At 34.9% G+C, this 12,417-nt stretch overlaps 4 protein-coding genes across 10 annotated transcripts; 1 reads left to right on the forward strand and 3 right to left on the reverse strand.

Annotated features, from left to right (window-relative positions):
* Window positions 1–303: 303 nt before the first annotated feature.
* Window positions 304–2,649, reverse strand: LOC126850427 (uncharacterized). The gene is made up of 4 exons (XM_050593424.1): window positions 2,333–2,649; window positions 1,907–2,245; window positions 1,430–1,585; window positions 304–1,046 (listed from the first exon to the last, which is right to left on the reverse strand). Exons 1-4 carry the CDS (start codon window positions 2,647–2,649, stop codon window positions 491–493), a joined length of 1,368 nt encoding a protein of 455 aa, XP_050449381.1. The 3' UTR covers window positions 304–490.
* Window positions 2,650–3,474: 825 nt separating this feature from the next.
* On the reverse strand, window positions 3,475–7,025 carry LOC126850418 (ATP-dependent RNA helicase abstrakt). Its single transcript, XM_050593398.1, has 10 exons — window positions 6,810–7,025; window positions 6,384–6,648; window positions 5,936–6,281; window positions 5,695–5,828; window positions 5,229–5,385; window positions 4,932–5,094; window positions 4,530–4,830; window positions 4,164–4,313; window positions 3,902–4,084; window positions 3,475–3,790 (listed from the first exon to the last, which is right to left on the reverse strand). The coding sequence occupies exons 1-10, from the start codon at window positions 6,846–6,848 to the stop codon at window positions 3,654–3,656; spliced, it is 1,875 nt and encodes a 624-aa protein (XP_050449355.1). The 5' UTR covers window positions 6,849–7,025; the 3' UTR covers window positions 3,475–3,653.
* Window positions 6,631–10,319, forward strand: LOC126850425 (TGF-beta-activated kinase 1 and MAP3K7-binding protein 1-like). Of its 7 annotated transcripts, none has more exons than XM_050593412.1 (8): window positions 6,631–6,679; window positions 7,188–7,268; window positions 7,560–7,797; window positions 7,981–8,113; window positions 8,191–8,431; window positions 8,503–8,759; window positions 8,830–9,268; window positions 9,874–9,967. In XM_050593412.1, the coding sequence occupies exons 2-8, from the start codon at window positions 7,208–7,210 to the stop codon at window positions 9,915–9,917; spliced, it is 1,413 nt and encodes a 470-aa protein (XP_050449369.1). In that variant the 5' UTR covers window positions 6,631–6,679; window positions 7,188–7,207; the 3' UTR covers window positions 9,918–9,967. The 7 variants fall into 7 exon arrangements, 6 of the variants coding, with proteins under 6 accessions (XP_050449369.1, XP_050449371.1, XP_050449370.1 ...); XR_007687543.1 differs by lacking the exons at window positions 6,631–6,679; window positions 9,874–9,967 and adding an exon at window positions 10,180–10,319 and having other exon boundaries at window positions 7,045–7,268; window positions 8,830–8,964; window positions 9,041–9,268; XM_050593414.1 differs by lacking the exon at window positions 6,631–6,679 and having other exon boundaries at window positions 7,045–7,268; window positions 8,830–8,964; window positions 9,046–9,268.
* LOC126850436 (4-hydroxybutyrate coenzyme A transferase-like) lies at window positions 9,678–12,380 on the reverse strand. Its single transcript, XM_050593439.1, is given in 5 exon segments — window positions 9,678–10,041; window positions 10,176–10,934; window positions 11,124–11,363; window positions 11,454–11,606; window positions 11,915–12,380. Coding segments are annotated over 5 exon segments (1,512 nt in total). The 5' UTR covers window positions 12,084–12,380; the 3' UTR covers window positions 9,678–9,850.
* Between the last annotated feature and the right edge of the window lie 37 nt (window positions 12,381–12,417).

Genomic DNA, 12,417 nt, shown 5'->3' on the forward strand with positions numbered 1-12,417 from the left:
CTTTACAATGATTGTCTCTTTTTCTTCTGTTTTCAAATGTCTATCAATTTGAAGCATTCCTGGTGCTCAAATGTATTTTTTGAAGCTGAGAAATAATGGAATAAAAAAATAAAATTTACTTACAAAAAATAAGTTAAATTTTGCGCGAAAGACAGTATGTAATATTTAAAAATATCAATATTGTATTTAAATATATTGTACTGATTTTAATGATAAAATATTACATATGATGTGAAGAAGTAACATGTAAAGAAAGGATAAGGAGGATGATGAATTTCTCGCGCTTTTGCAAATGCTGTTTTTTTATTAGATCTTTTCTCTTTTGCGTTTCTGTACAAAAATTGTTCCAATAGAATATGATATATCCGCAATAAAAGATCTCTTCTAATTTGTTTGACCGCAGCATTCTCTTCTTTCGTATAATCTTATAATCTTAGAAAAAGAAATATGTCCACAATTCAATTTACAGACGAAGATACGGGCCGAAGGATTAAGGACTTTCAAAACGGATAAGATCAGGGCTTTCGAAACGGATGAGATCAGGACTTTCGAAACGGATGAGATCAGATATGTCCTCTTGCGGGCAGACTCCGCACGTGGCCCAAGGATCTTCCAGCTCCCAGAGATCTGGCGGGAGATGCTCGCGACCGGGTGGCGGTCCGCGTGGAGGACTCGGTGGATATCGTTCTATATCGAAGAACCTTTCGAGCTCCTCCGGGTCAAATGTGGGATATCTGAAAGGCACTTCGCGCCTCGGTATGTCACGCATGGTAGGTTTTATCCTGGAGACAACTGGTATGTCCGCTTCCTCCTCCCATGATATGTCGCCTTCACGTAAGAACTCCTCTTCGAACGGCACCTCAAAGGGCAGATCTTCCGGTATCGGCTTCCTAGCTAGTCTCTCGAACTCTTGTTCAGCCCTACGAGCTGCCTCGCGCGCCCTGATGCCGGCCATGCTTCTTTGGGCGAACTCGCGAGCCGCCACGACACTTGGGTGTTCTCGACCGTACTCGATGCGGAACATTTCGCTTTCAATGTCGGGGACTCTGCATTAAATATTTTAAATATAAGCTAACTCTCTTACTATCCAGAAAAGCAGTGAAACATATTTAAAAAATTTCTCTTTCTTTCCTTTTTTATACATTAATTTGCATATTGTATATTGTTATTATAAGTGAAGAAAATTCTTTAACATCAATTATTTTTATTCTAGATTTTTTCTATTTAATTTATATTTTTATTTTATTTTAATTTGTTTTTCAAAATTTGATTAAAGTTCGATCGAAAATTACTGATTTATGTCAAAGTTTGAATTGATTTAATTTTACATATTTATTTAAGAAATTAGGCAATATAACTTTATTAATTGCATGTTTCAATATGTAAAATTGTAATTTTTTATTTTTTCTCTTTTTCATAATATTTTAACCTGTATATGTATTTAGGTTTCTCCTCCTCAAGTTGCACAGCGTTACCACCAACATGTGCCACTGCCATTACAAAGTCCCGTCTCGCTTGTTGCAAGTCTTCCAACTTGCCATGGACCGTAGCCACTTCTGCTGCATCTTGCTCGTCAAGGCTTTCGCTATCAAACAATATTCTCCATTAATGTATTACATTATTAATTTAAACACGAAATAGGTAAATTTAAAAAAAAATTATAAGGATTGTATATTTTCTACAAGAAATAAAAAAAATTCTCAATATTCTAATCAAAGATTTAGCAAAGATGCTTATTTTCTATTGGACTAACTAAAAAGTGTGTAACATTGATTCTTTAGCAAATCTTGAAACTAAATATCAAAGTAAATTCTTTTACATATTTAACATTTTTTTCAGCTTTGTGTTAAAACTAAAAAAATAAAGATGGACCAAAAACTTTTCAATTCTGTGAAAATAAAGTCACCTAATCGCTCTAATTGAGCGGTTTGCCACTTCGGATATCGGTGCCTCAACACCAGTCGGAGGTGGTTGCGGGATGCTGACGATAGTGGTGCGTTTCTCGTTCAGCGACCTCGGCGGTATCACAACACTGTCGATCGGACCCTCGCCAACCGGTTCGGCTTGGATCACTTGAGCATTCATGGACATTGCCAGTTCTCTGGTTCTTTCCGGAATTGGTTCCGGTGCCCGTCTCTCCGGCGCGACTCTCCTCTCCAGCGGCCTCCTCACCGGCCTGACAGGCGACACCGGCGGAGACGGCGTCGGAGCCCGTCTTGCAGGTGCTATCCTCTCTCTACCAAACCTGTGCAGGTATAAATAATATAAAAAATATAGAATATTTAAAGTATCAAAAATAACGGCGCAAAAATTGCTAATTTTGAAAGTTTACCTAGGATCACCACCAATTGGCGCGGGTGTCCTTTTTGGTACCCTTCGTATCGGTATTGCTTCTTCACGCTTACGCTCATACTCCTGTTTGAACTTCTCCGCCTGTTTTACCCGTGCTATCATCGCCTTCGTCATGGCTGGTTTGGTAAACTCAACCTTCTTTGGTTCAGCCGGGGTATATCTGCGTCTTCTGCCAGGTTCTATGATAGATTCTGGCTGTCTTCTCGCTTCCTGCTTCCGTTCAAGTTCCTTCAGCAAAGCGGCACTCCTCGCCCGCCGTAATGCCTCAGTCTTTGTGATTCGCGGCCGGCTCGCCATCGTCGATCGTCGTCGATATCAGGTAATTCTTCATTCGATAAAATTAATACGTAACTATTTTTAATTCTATTAAAATTGTATTAAAATTTTATTTTACAATAAAAATATAATATTACAAACGCTACATTTTTCTCCATTAACTATCATCGGCGCGAGATGCTTAATGGAACATTCCTTAACTAAAGAATTTTTGTTCTCTATAAAAGCATATATGGATAACAATAATTTTTTGTCACTTAGTGATTACAAAGTAACTGGATGTTACATCAACAACACGGTAGAAAATTCAATGCTTAATATTCACATATATTAACAATACAAACGATGATTAAAGCCTACGACACTTTGCACTGAAACTTTTCAAATAGCTTAATGTTCCCAAAAGATAAGTTGAAATAAATAACTGTAAGATAAAAGTAATGAGTTAAAATAAATGAGACTGTAAAGTACCTATTAAGAATATATTTTCTAAAATCTGTGAAGAATAAACTCTTCCGATCGCGACGATTTTCTTTGGCGCTCGAATAATAAATCCAGTACTTCTTCATGTTTCAAAAACTTGCGGTGTTAATAGCCCATTCTGGACATTACGCCCGGCACTTGATTAAGGCCGGGTAGATTAATTTGTCATGTTTAACAGAAATTTTGAATTATGTCGGGCCTGAAGGATTTATGCGAAAAAGTTACTGGTGACAGATGCGGTAGCTTTTGTTTCGCTTTTGCATGATGCATCTCTCTAGTCGAAATGAACGAATGTTTGAAGTTAGCGTGGAAATCCTTTTTTTCTATTTTTATAGTAAATAAAATTATTATAGTGATTGAAAATTTATAATTTTTAATTGAAAAATTTATTTTAATTTTTTAAATATATTTTTTATTCTCTCTTTGATTATTCTAACTACAATACATTTATTATCGTAAAAAATGGATTTTTATATGTACATTTATTTTATTTTATTTTAATGAATGAACATGTAAAAATTATTTTAGTTAAAACATGCTGTTTAATAATCAGCAGCATTGCTGGCCAGATAATCGCGACGTCCGATATTGGACGCTTGTTTGTTCTGTACAGCTTCGAGTTTCGGACATTCTGTGATCCTGTGTCCAAGCCCGCCACAATAACTGCAACCGCGTTCATCTGCAATAATAAAACAAAACGGATATTAGAAGTTTATGAGAATATGAACAGCGAATAGCAAGAGGAAACAAATATTAATTAAAAGATAGGTAAATTGCCGATTTATCTTACCTCCTAGATTCAAGTATTTTTCATTTTCCGAGCAAAGTTCTAACAAGAAGGGCGGTACTTTCTGCTTTGCTTCCATCAGCAGATGTTTAAGGTCAAGCAATACCGACTCATCGTTCGCTTTATTAATAAAAGTTGTCGCTATACCGGTACGTCCAGAACGACCGGTTCGTCCTATCCTGTGCACTAAAAGTATGTAATACATTAAATATTTATCTCACATTTCTTATCTGATATCATAATTTTGCTTATCACGATATATTACCATAATTTTCTACGTCATCCGGCATATCATAATTAATAACGTGTTGTATATCGGCAAAATCAAGACCTTTTGATGCGACATCTGTCGCGACAAGCACATCTTTTCGACCCGCACGAAACGCTTCCACCGAACGTGATCTTTCTTCCTGATCTTTTAATAAAAAATAGATGATACATTTAGCAATATTTAAATATTCTTTGAAATAGTAATATAGTTTATTTGTAATTTTTTTTTCAACATAAAATTATATTGCATTATGTATAAAACTATGAATGTTTATATATTTAATAGGGTCAATGATCTTAAATTACCATGCTATAGTTTTAAAAAATATTCTTTACTCGCGAAATATGTCTAAAACTATACCTATTCCTCCATGTATCGCGACAGCTTCCACTCCTTTAATAAGCAGATATTCGTGGATAGCGTCTACATCACGCTTCTTCTCTGCAAATATTAAAACTGGCGGCGCAGTCTTTTGAAGGCATTCCAAAAGGTAAACAATTTTAGCCTCTTGTTTAACATATTCTACTTCTTGTATCACGTTCATCGATGCAGCACCAGCACGACCGACATTTATTGTCACGGGTTTTACCAATGCTGAACGAGCAAAATTTTGAATTCTTTTTGGCATAGTAGCAGAAAATAATAACGTTTGCCTCTGACCCTGTAACATGTAATATAATAGGCAATTTTTATTATTTTAATAAATAAAAATACTTGATATTTTTTGTGCGTCGCATAAATATAGAAATAAATAATAATTACTCTGAAAAATGAAAATATCGTTCGCACATCCTCCTCAAATCCCATATCTATCATGCGATCTGCCTCGTCCATGCAAAGATAACGGCATACGCTTAAAGTAACCATCTTTTTATGTAACATATCCATCAGTCGTCCTGGTGTCGCTACCATTATGTGCACGCCTCTATAAATATAACATTTATGTTATAAATTTAGGTAATATATATATATATATATATATATATATATATATATATATATATATATATATATATTAGAAATATGATCGAAAATGAAATAATGATAAAAAATATTAACTTGTTGATTATAGCCAATGATTCCGAAACTGGTACACCTCCGATTGCCAGGCAGCAGCGTATTTCCGGGCAATTTACATGCCTTAAGCTATTAGTATAGTGTCGAATTATGTCATAGGTTTGCTTAGCTAATTCTCTCGAAGGACATATTATCAAGCCTATGAATATATCGAAAATCATTAATATTAATATTTATAATATATACATATACAGAGTATTAGAGATATATATGTGTGTACACACACACACACACACACACACACACACGCGCGCGCACACGCACACGCACACGCACACGCACACACGCACGCACGCACGAACGCACGCACGCACGCACGCACGCACGCACGCACGCACGCACGCACGCACGCACGCACGCACGCACGCACGCACGCACGCACGCACGCATATATATATATATATATGCCAATTAAATATTCTACCTATTTACTATTATAAATATTTACCGTAAGGTCCTTCTTTCTTAATGAATGGCATATCGATTTCTTGTTCTAGACAAAATTCAATGATAGGTAAAACAAACACCAAAGTTTTACCACTACCAGTGGAAGCTATACCGATCATGTCACGACCAGACAATCTGTAATTATATAATATTTGTACTTTTTGTTCAATATATTATAAAACTCATCGATATAACAATATCAATATCATTGTAAACAAATAAATTAAAATATGAAAACTAACACTGTAGGTATTCCTTGTACTTGAATTGGAGTTGGCTTGATAATGCCTTTTTGTTCCAATCCATACAAGATGCCTTTGTGAAATTTCATTTCCTTAAAAGTCTTCAAAGGTGGTGGCACTTCATCACCCTCTACAAGTATCCTAAGCTTCCTTCGTACTCTTTCATGACGTGCCTCTCCAAAGCTGAGTATTACTCTTGGTGGTTGCCAATTAGTTTTGATAGGATCTTTGTATTGAATACCCTTGGCCAATTCAGCCACACCCATTAAAGCTTTATTCTCAGCAACACTTTCTAGAATTTTCTCTTCCTCTTTCAATTGCTTTTCCATAGCACTTTCCTTCTTGGCTAAAATATTACAAAATAAGAATTTTACATAAACAATTTTTTAAAAATTAGATTAAACTACATCTTTGTTTGTATGGATTTTATTCATAGAAGATTTCATACCTTCAGCCAATTTTTTCAATTCCGTATGCTGATCAAGAAGAGAGATGTTGGATTTTCTCCCCCAAACTTGCCCATCATCATTATCAGCATCTTCCTTTTCATTCTCGCTACTACTCTTTCCAACATTGGTACCTTCCTCTTTTAATTCTCCGAGTTTACCCAATTTTGCGAGCAATTGCTTTTTACGATGTTTGACAGATACGTATGGCACATAATTATCATCATCTGTATGAGGGCTGCCCTCTCTTTCCTCCCTTCTATATCTCTGCATGAGGAATAATAATTGCTCGATATAAGTACGAATATACTTGGATATCACAAAAAAAAAATATATATATATATATATATATATGAATATTAAAAAGAGATAGAATATATTACGAAAAAATAAGTTTGAAATGACAAAATGTATTTAGGTTAACTAACCTTTATTGAAACTTTGTTGTTATCCATTGGAGCATCCATGGATTGTCTCCACCGAATGTAGTCGAATATTAGATATTGTCTGCAACTCTTCTTATTGTTTATCCATTTCCTGTCAGCGTGGAAATCTGTGTCTTTTACAGGACAAAAATCTGCGAAAATTCGTAGAAAAAGAAGCTTGTCACTTCTCTCGCGCTACTCACACCATATATATATATATATATATATATATATATATATATATATATATATATATATATATATATCTTTAGACAAGTTTTCACTGCTTCAATTCGTTCGATGTTTTCAAGACCATGCTAAATAATTTGTCTATCAAGTTTTGTTAATTACAAATTGAAGTAAGAAAAATAATGTCTGCAGGAATAGAACGTCCAGCTTCGATGCTCTTTCAGGATAGTCAATATAATTGGACGGATGATTTGCCAGTCTGCAAACAATCTGGTATATTTTATAGTTTATTATTTTGATAATGATGATCTAGAATTGATATTCAGAAATATTGACACAATTAATTTTTTGAAAAATAATATATAATATATATAAAGAACACTTGTTAATTGAATAAATTGCAATAATAATTAGTTTTTCAAAAATAAGGTATTTGTTAATAAATTTTGTGTTTGACACTTCACAACATTAAAAATTTATTATAAATTGATAAATATGTATATTAAATTATAATGACACGAAAATTTAATATAAAAGAAATGTTGAGATTTAATGATATTTCAGGAGTAGGCTTTTCTACTAATCAGATTTATCGAGAAGATGGATATCGACAAGAGGAGCATCCATTTGAGGATCGCAGTTTTCATTGCAGATATGACGACACTACATTTCTTTATGCGGTATTTGATGGTCATGAAGGCACTAAAGCAGCCAATTTTGCTATGCAAAGAGTGGCTGCAGAAATCTTACTTGGGCAATTGAATGGTAAATCAAGTGATGAGGAAGTGAAGGAAGTTCTTCGGTAAGAATCCTATTAATGTAACATAAGATAAAAAACAGATTTGATGTAAATTTTATGTAATATTTTATGTTGAAGCAATTTAAATACTATTAATTATACAAAAATGCTAAATATATCACAGTTATATGTATAAATTGCAGTTACAATTATAAGGTATCTACATGAGAAGTATTTATTTTATAGACAGGCATTTATAGCAGTTGAAAAAGGATATCTGGAATCAATTGGTGATTTGTTAGCGGAACGGGCTAGTCTACAGTTTGACATACCTGATGGACTTAATTCTTATGAGACCTATCAAAAATTTCCAGACTTGGTTAGTTGCATAATATTTAAAATTATACAACTATATTTTTCTTTCTAAATGCATATAATATATTTTTTTTCTTTTAGGTTGACAAGCTAAATGCGATAAATTGCGAACTGTCATCTGGAACCAGCGCTGTGGTTGCCTTAGTTTATAGAGGAAAACTGTATGTCGCGAATGTGGGTGATAGCAGGGCACTATTGTGCAAAACAGACAGCAATCAAGTTTTACGAGTCATACAATTAAGCGTGGATCATGATTTGAGGAACGAAGACGAGCTTTTGAGATTATCGCAACTAGGCTTGGACACTGAATCAATCAGGCAAGGTATATCTCATTCGCCGACATTTAACATGTTTAAAAGCTATTCCAATTAATAGGAATTAATTATATCTTAGGTTCTCATCTTGGAAATCAGGAGAACACGCGCTGCCTTGGCAACTATCTTGTCAAGGGAGGATACAGAGAGTTTGAAGAGTTAGCAGCTTCTGTGGCGGAACCGATTATTGCCGAACCGGAGATTCATGGTAGTATTGAGCTGGACGATTCCTGCAGATTTCTATTGCTCATGTCACGCGGCCTGTACAAATCGTTAGAGGAAGCGACCGGTACCGATCAAGTCAACAAGGAATTAGCTTTGATAGCCGTCGAACAGGTATACTCTGGCCTAAATAATATTAGATGGAAGAGTTTTCACAAAATCTTTTTCTTTTTGCTTGTTTTAGTTTCGAGTACAATCAACTTTAACCGGCGTCGCCCAGGCGGTGGTCGACAAAGTTGTGAGAATCCATCATGATGTGAATATGAGTAACACGCAAAACACCATGATCACCAGTAAACGTGACGACATAACTCTCCTGGTGCGAAACTTTAACTTTCCACTGTCGCATGCCCTGAAGAGTCCCACCAATCAGTCTGTCAGATTCAATCCCGTAGTACAGACCGCGCCGATCAGTATACCGGACGAGGATCTCTCAAGTACTAGCACCGGCATCACCGATGATAACTTTAACACATCGACGACTGAGACATCAACGACGTCGGACATGTATCAGCCTGGTGCCAGAATAACAGACCGAAATGCCAGAATCAAGCCTTATGTAGATTTCTCGGAGTATTATGAGAACGTTGAGAAGAGAAGAAAAGAGGGAACTCTGCCGGAAGGTATAGATTTCTAACATGTTTAGTTTATTTCTTGTAAATAAGTAATAATATTTAAACTGGCTAGATTGATATTGCAATCATTTAACATATAGCATGAACATTTCTATGATTGCAATATGTATATTTTTAATGAACTTCTGAACAAAAATTCATTTATATATTAAAGAATAAAATTTATAACACAACATCACAAGTCTTTTCAGCAAAATATATTTATGATTTTTCCATAAATTTACTTAATACTTAATTTTCACTTAATTTAATTAAAATGTTTGTTATGTTTCAAAGATAATACTATCTTAGCTCGTTTAATGTAAAAATAATGATGAATATATATATATATATATATATATATATATATATATATATATATTTAATCAATAAATATATATTTAATCAATAAATATATATTTAAAATATCTTTAATTTTGGACGCAGAATATTTATGTGGCATTAATTTAGTGATCCAAATTTAAATTAAAATACATGTACTTAAAGAAATTTCTGCCTCTCTCTCGTACATAATATAAAACTTAAACTATCACATAATTTGAAATATATTTACATATCACACAAAATATGTTAAAGATATTTTGTTGGATTAGATTTCAAACGGTCAAACGCGGACTTCTCGAGACATTCTCTATGATCGGGATGCGCAATTTGAATCAATGCATTCGCCCTTTGTTGTAAGGTTTTACCGAAAAGATCCGCTACTCCGTGTTCTGTGACTATGTAATGCACGTGAGCTCTCGTAACCACCACACCAGCTCCTATAATATATCCATAAATATCTTTAAGATATATATTACAATTTTATCAAATAATTAATAATTACTTAAATTATATACTAAAATAAACTTAATTCGCAGCGATAGTTTGTAATCAAATCTGATTTTGATCTTACCGAGTTTAAGCACTGGTTGTATTTTACTCTCTCCCTTGCTGTTGACTGAGGGGAACGCGATGATAGCCTTTCCACGACCATCCTGACTAATCGCCGCACCTCGAAGAAAATCCAACTGGCCGCCGAAGCCGGAATATATCTTACAGCCTAAACTGTCCGAGCACACCTGGCCGGTAAGATCCATCTCAATACAAGAATTAATAGACGTCATTTTTGGCTGCATCGAGATTATCCGAGGATCGTTCACATAATTGATCGCTAGCATTTCTAGCAATCGATACGATATAATTTCAAGTGAAAAATAATGTAGGAGCGTCTTGTTTCAATCAAGATTAAGTTTATTGTCATAAGTACCGACAAATGGGTTGTTATGCAGAAAATCGTATAATCGTTTTGTGCCGATGCCAAAAGAACCGACCATACGTCCTCTATGCTTAGTCTTGCATTTGTTCGTGATGTTGCCGTGCTCGACGAGATCGACCATCGCATCGCAAAGAATCTCCGAGTGTATTCCCAGATCCTTGTGATTGACCAAAGCACAGAGTAACGCGTCGGGAATATTACCTATACCGAGCTGCAACGTTGCTCCATCCTCGATCAAACGCTGCGCAATGATCTTGCCAATTTCGAGTTCAAGATCGTTAGGCGGTGGACAAACCACACAAGGTAAAGGACAATCATATCTCACTGCCCAGTCAAAATGACTAGAGTGGATCACTGTGTCGCCAAAGCACCTTGGCATGTGCTCGTTTACTTGCGCTGAAAAAGAAGAAAATTAATAATTTAATATTGCAATTATACGTAGAATTATTATTATGTTTATAATTATTTTATTAATTAACGCTTTCAGAATTCTCGCTGACGAACAGGTGGATCAGGATAACGTATTTTTCATCTTGTTATCATATCTTAAAATTATCATCGTTATTATGATTAATGATTCAATACCGATGAGAACTTTGGCGGTGCAAATCGCGGCGCGGGTGCAATCCGCGCCCACACCGAGCGAACAGAATCCACGTGCGTCCGGCATGCTCACGTGGATCAGCGCGATGTCGGGCACGATTCTCTTCTCGTAGAACAACCTCGGTACCTCGTGCAGGAATACCGGGATGCAGTCCGCTCGTCCGTCATTCACCGCTTCCCTGATATTAGTACCCACGTACAGGCTGATGGACCTGAAGTGCTCTTTAATATAACATCGCCAGAGACTATTATTTTTCATCACCGAATATCGTGTTATGAATATAGATTGCGACTATTTCGCAAATATCGTACTCTCAAACTCGGGATTAACAAACGGTGTATCTCCCTCGAGACTCATATGCACCAGTCTGACGCCGCGCAAATTGTTGCATACCCCGTGCTCGGTCATGGCGCGCACGAGCTCCATCGGCGTGGCCGTACCACCTTGTATGAAAACTAAATGTTCTGGAAAGAAAAATATTTGGTAAAGAGAATCTGCTTTGCAGTAATATACACACACTCATAATAATGATTTACATCTGCTAAATATTTAATGAAAAAATTATTCTGTTTTTTGAAATTTCCTGATATATCTGACATATTATATGTCATATTATGAATATTAATTAAGTTAAAAATATTATATTCTTAATTCTTTTTTTTCTGAATTTCAATTAATTAAAAAATTTATAAAACAATTATATTTTTTCAATAAAAAATACAGAAAATTTAACTATTAGTCTATTAAACTATAATACAGCTGTAATAAGTACCTGAATTTATGATTTTTACTGCATCTTCCACGCAAACCCATTTTGGACATCGCTTCAACGGTTGAGAGGGTTCCCTCAGACTTTGCAAATACCGCTGTACGCTTAAATGGAAAGATCTTGCCGGATTTTGTTGAATTTTGCCGAAGATCAATCTCAGATTTCGAAACATCTTTTCATCGTTCCGAAATTGACAATACCAAATTTGGCTAATTTTCGTTGATAATACGGCGATAAGTATATAATGATCGTATAAAAATTTATGACATGCATAATATAAAAAAGATCTCACTGAACGTATACATCAAACGATATGAATCACGGTTGCCACCCACAAATCGTTATTTGAACATCTGATTTGGCGGCATTCGACTTTTCGAGATACTGCTTATATATGTTTATATAATTGGTGGAGGCACTATTGATTTGAATTTTTTTCAATAAACTCGCAAATTCGAATATATTTCGAATATAGGTATATATATATATATATATATATATATATA

This window comes from Cataglyphis hispanica, chromosome 6 (genome assembly GCF_021464435.1).
Source record: "Cataglyphis hispanica isolate Lineage 1 chromosome 6, ULB_Chis1_1.0, whole genome shotgun sequence".
Classification (NCBI taxonomy): Eukaryota; Metazoa; Arthropoda; class Insecta; order Hymenoptera; family Formicidae; genus Cataglyphis; species Cataglyphis hispanica.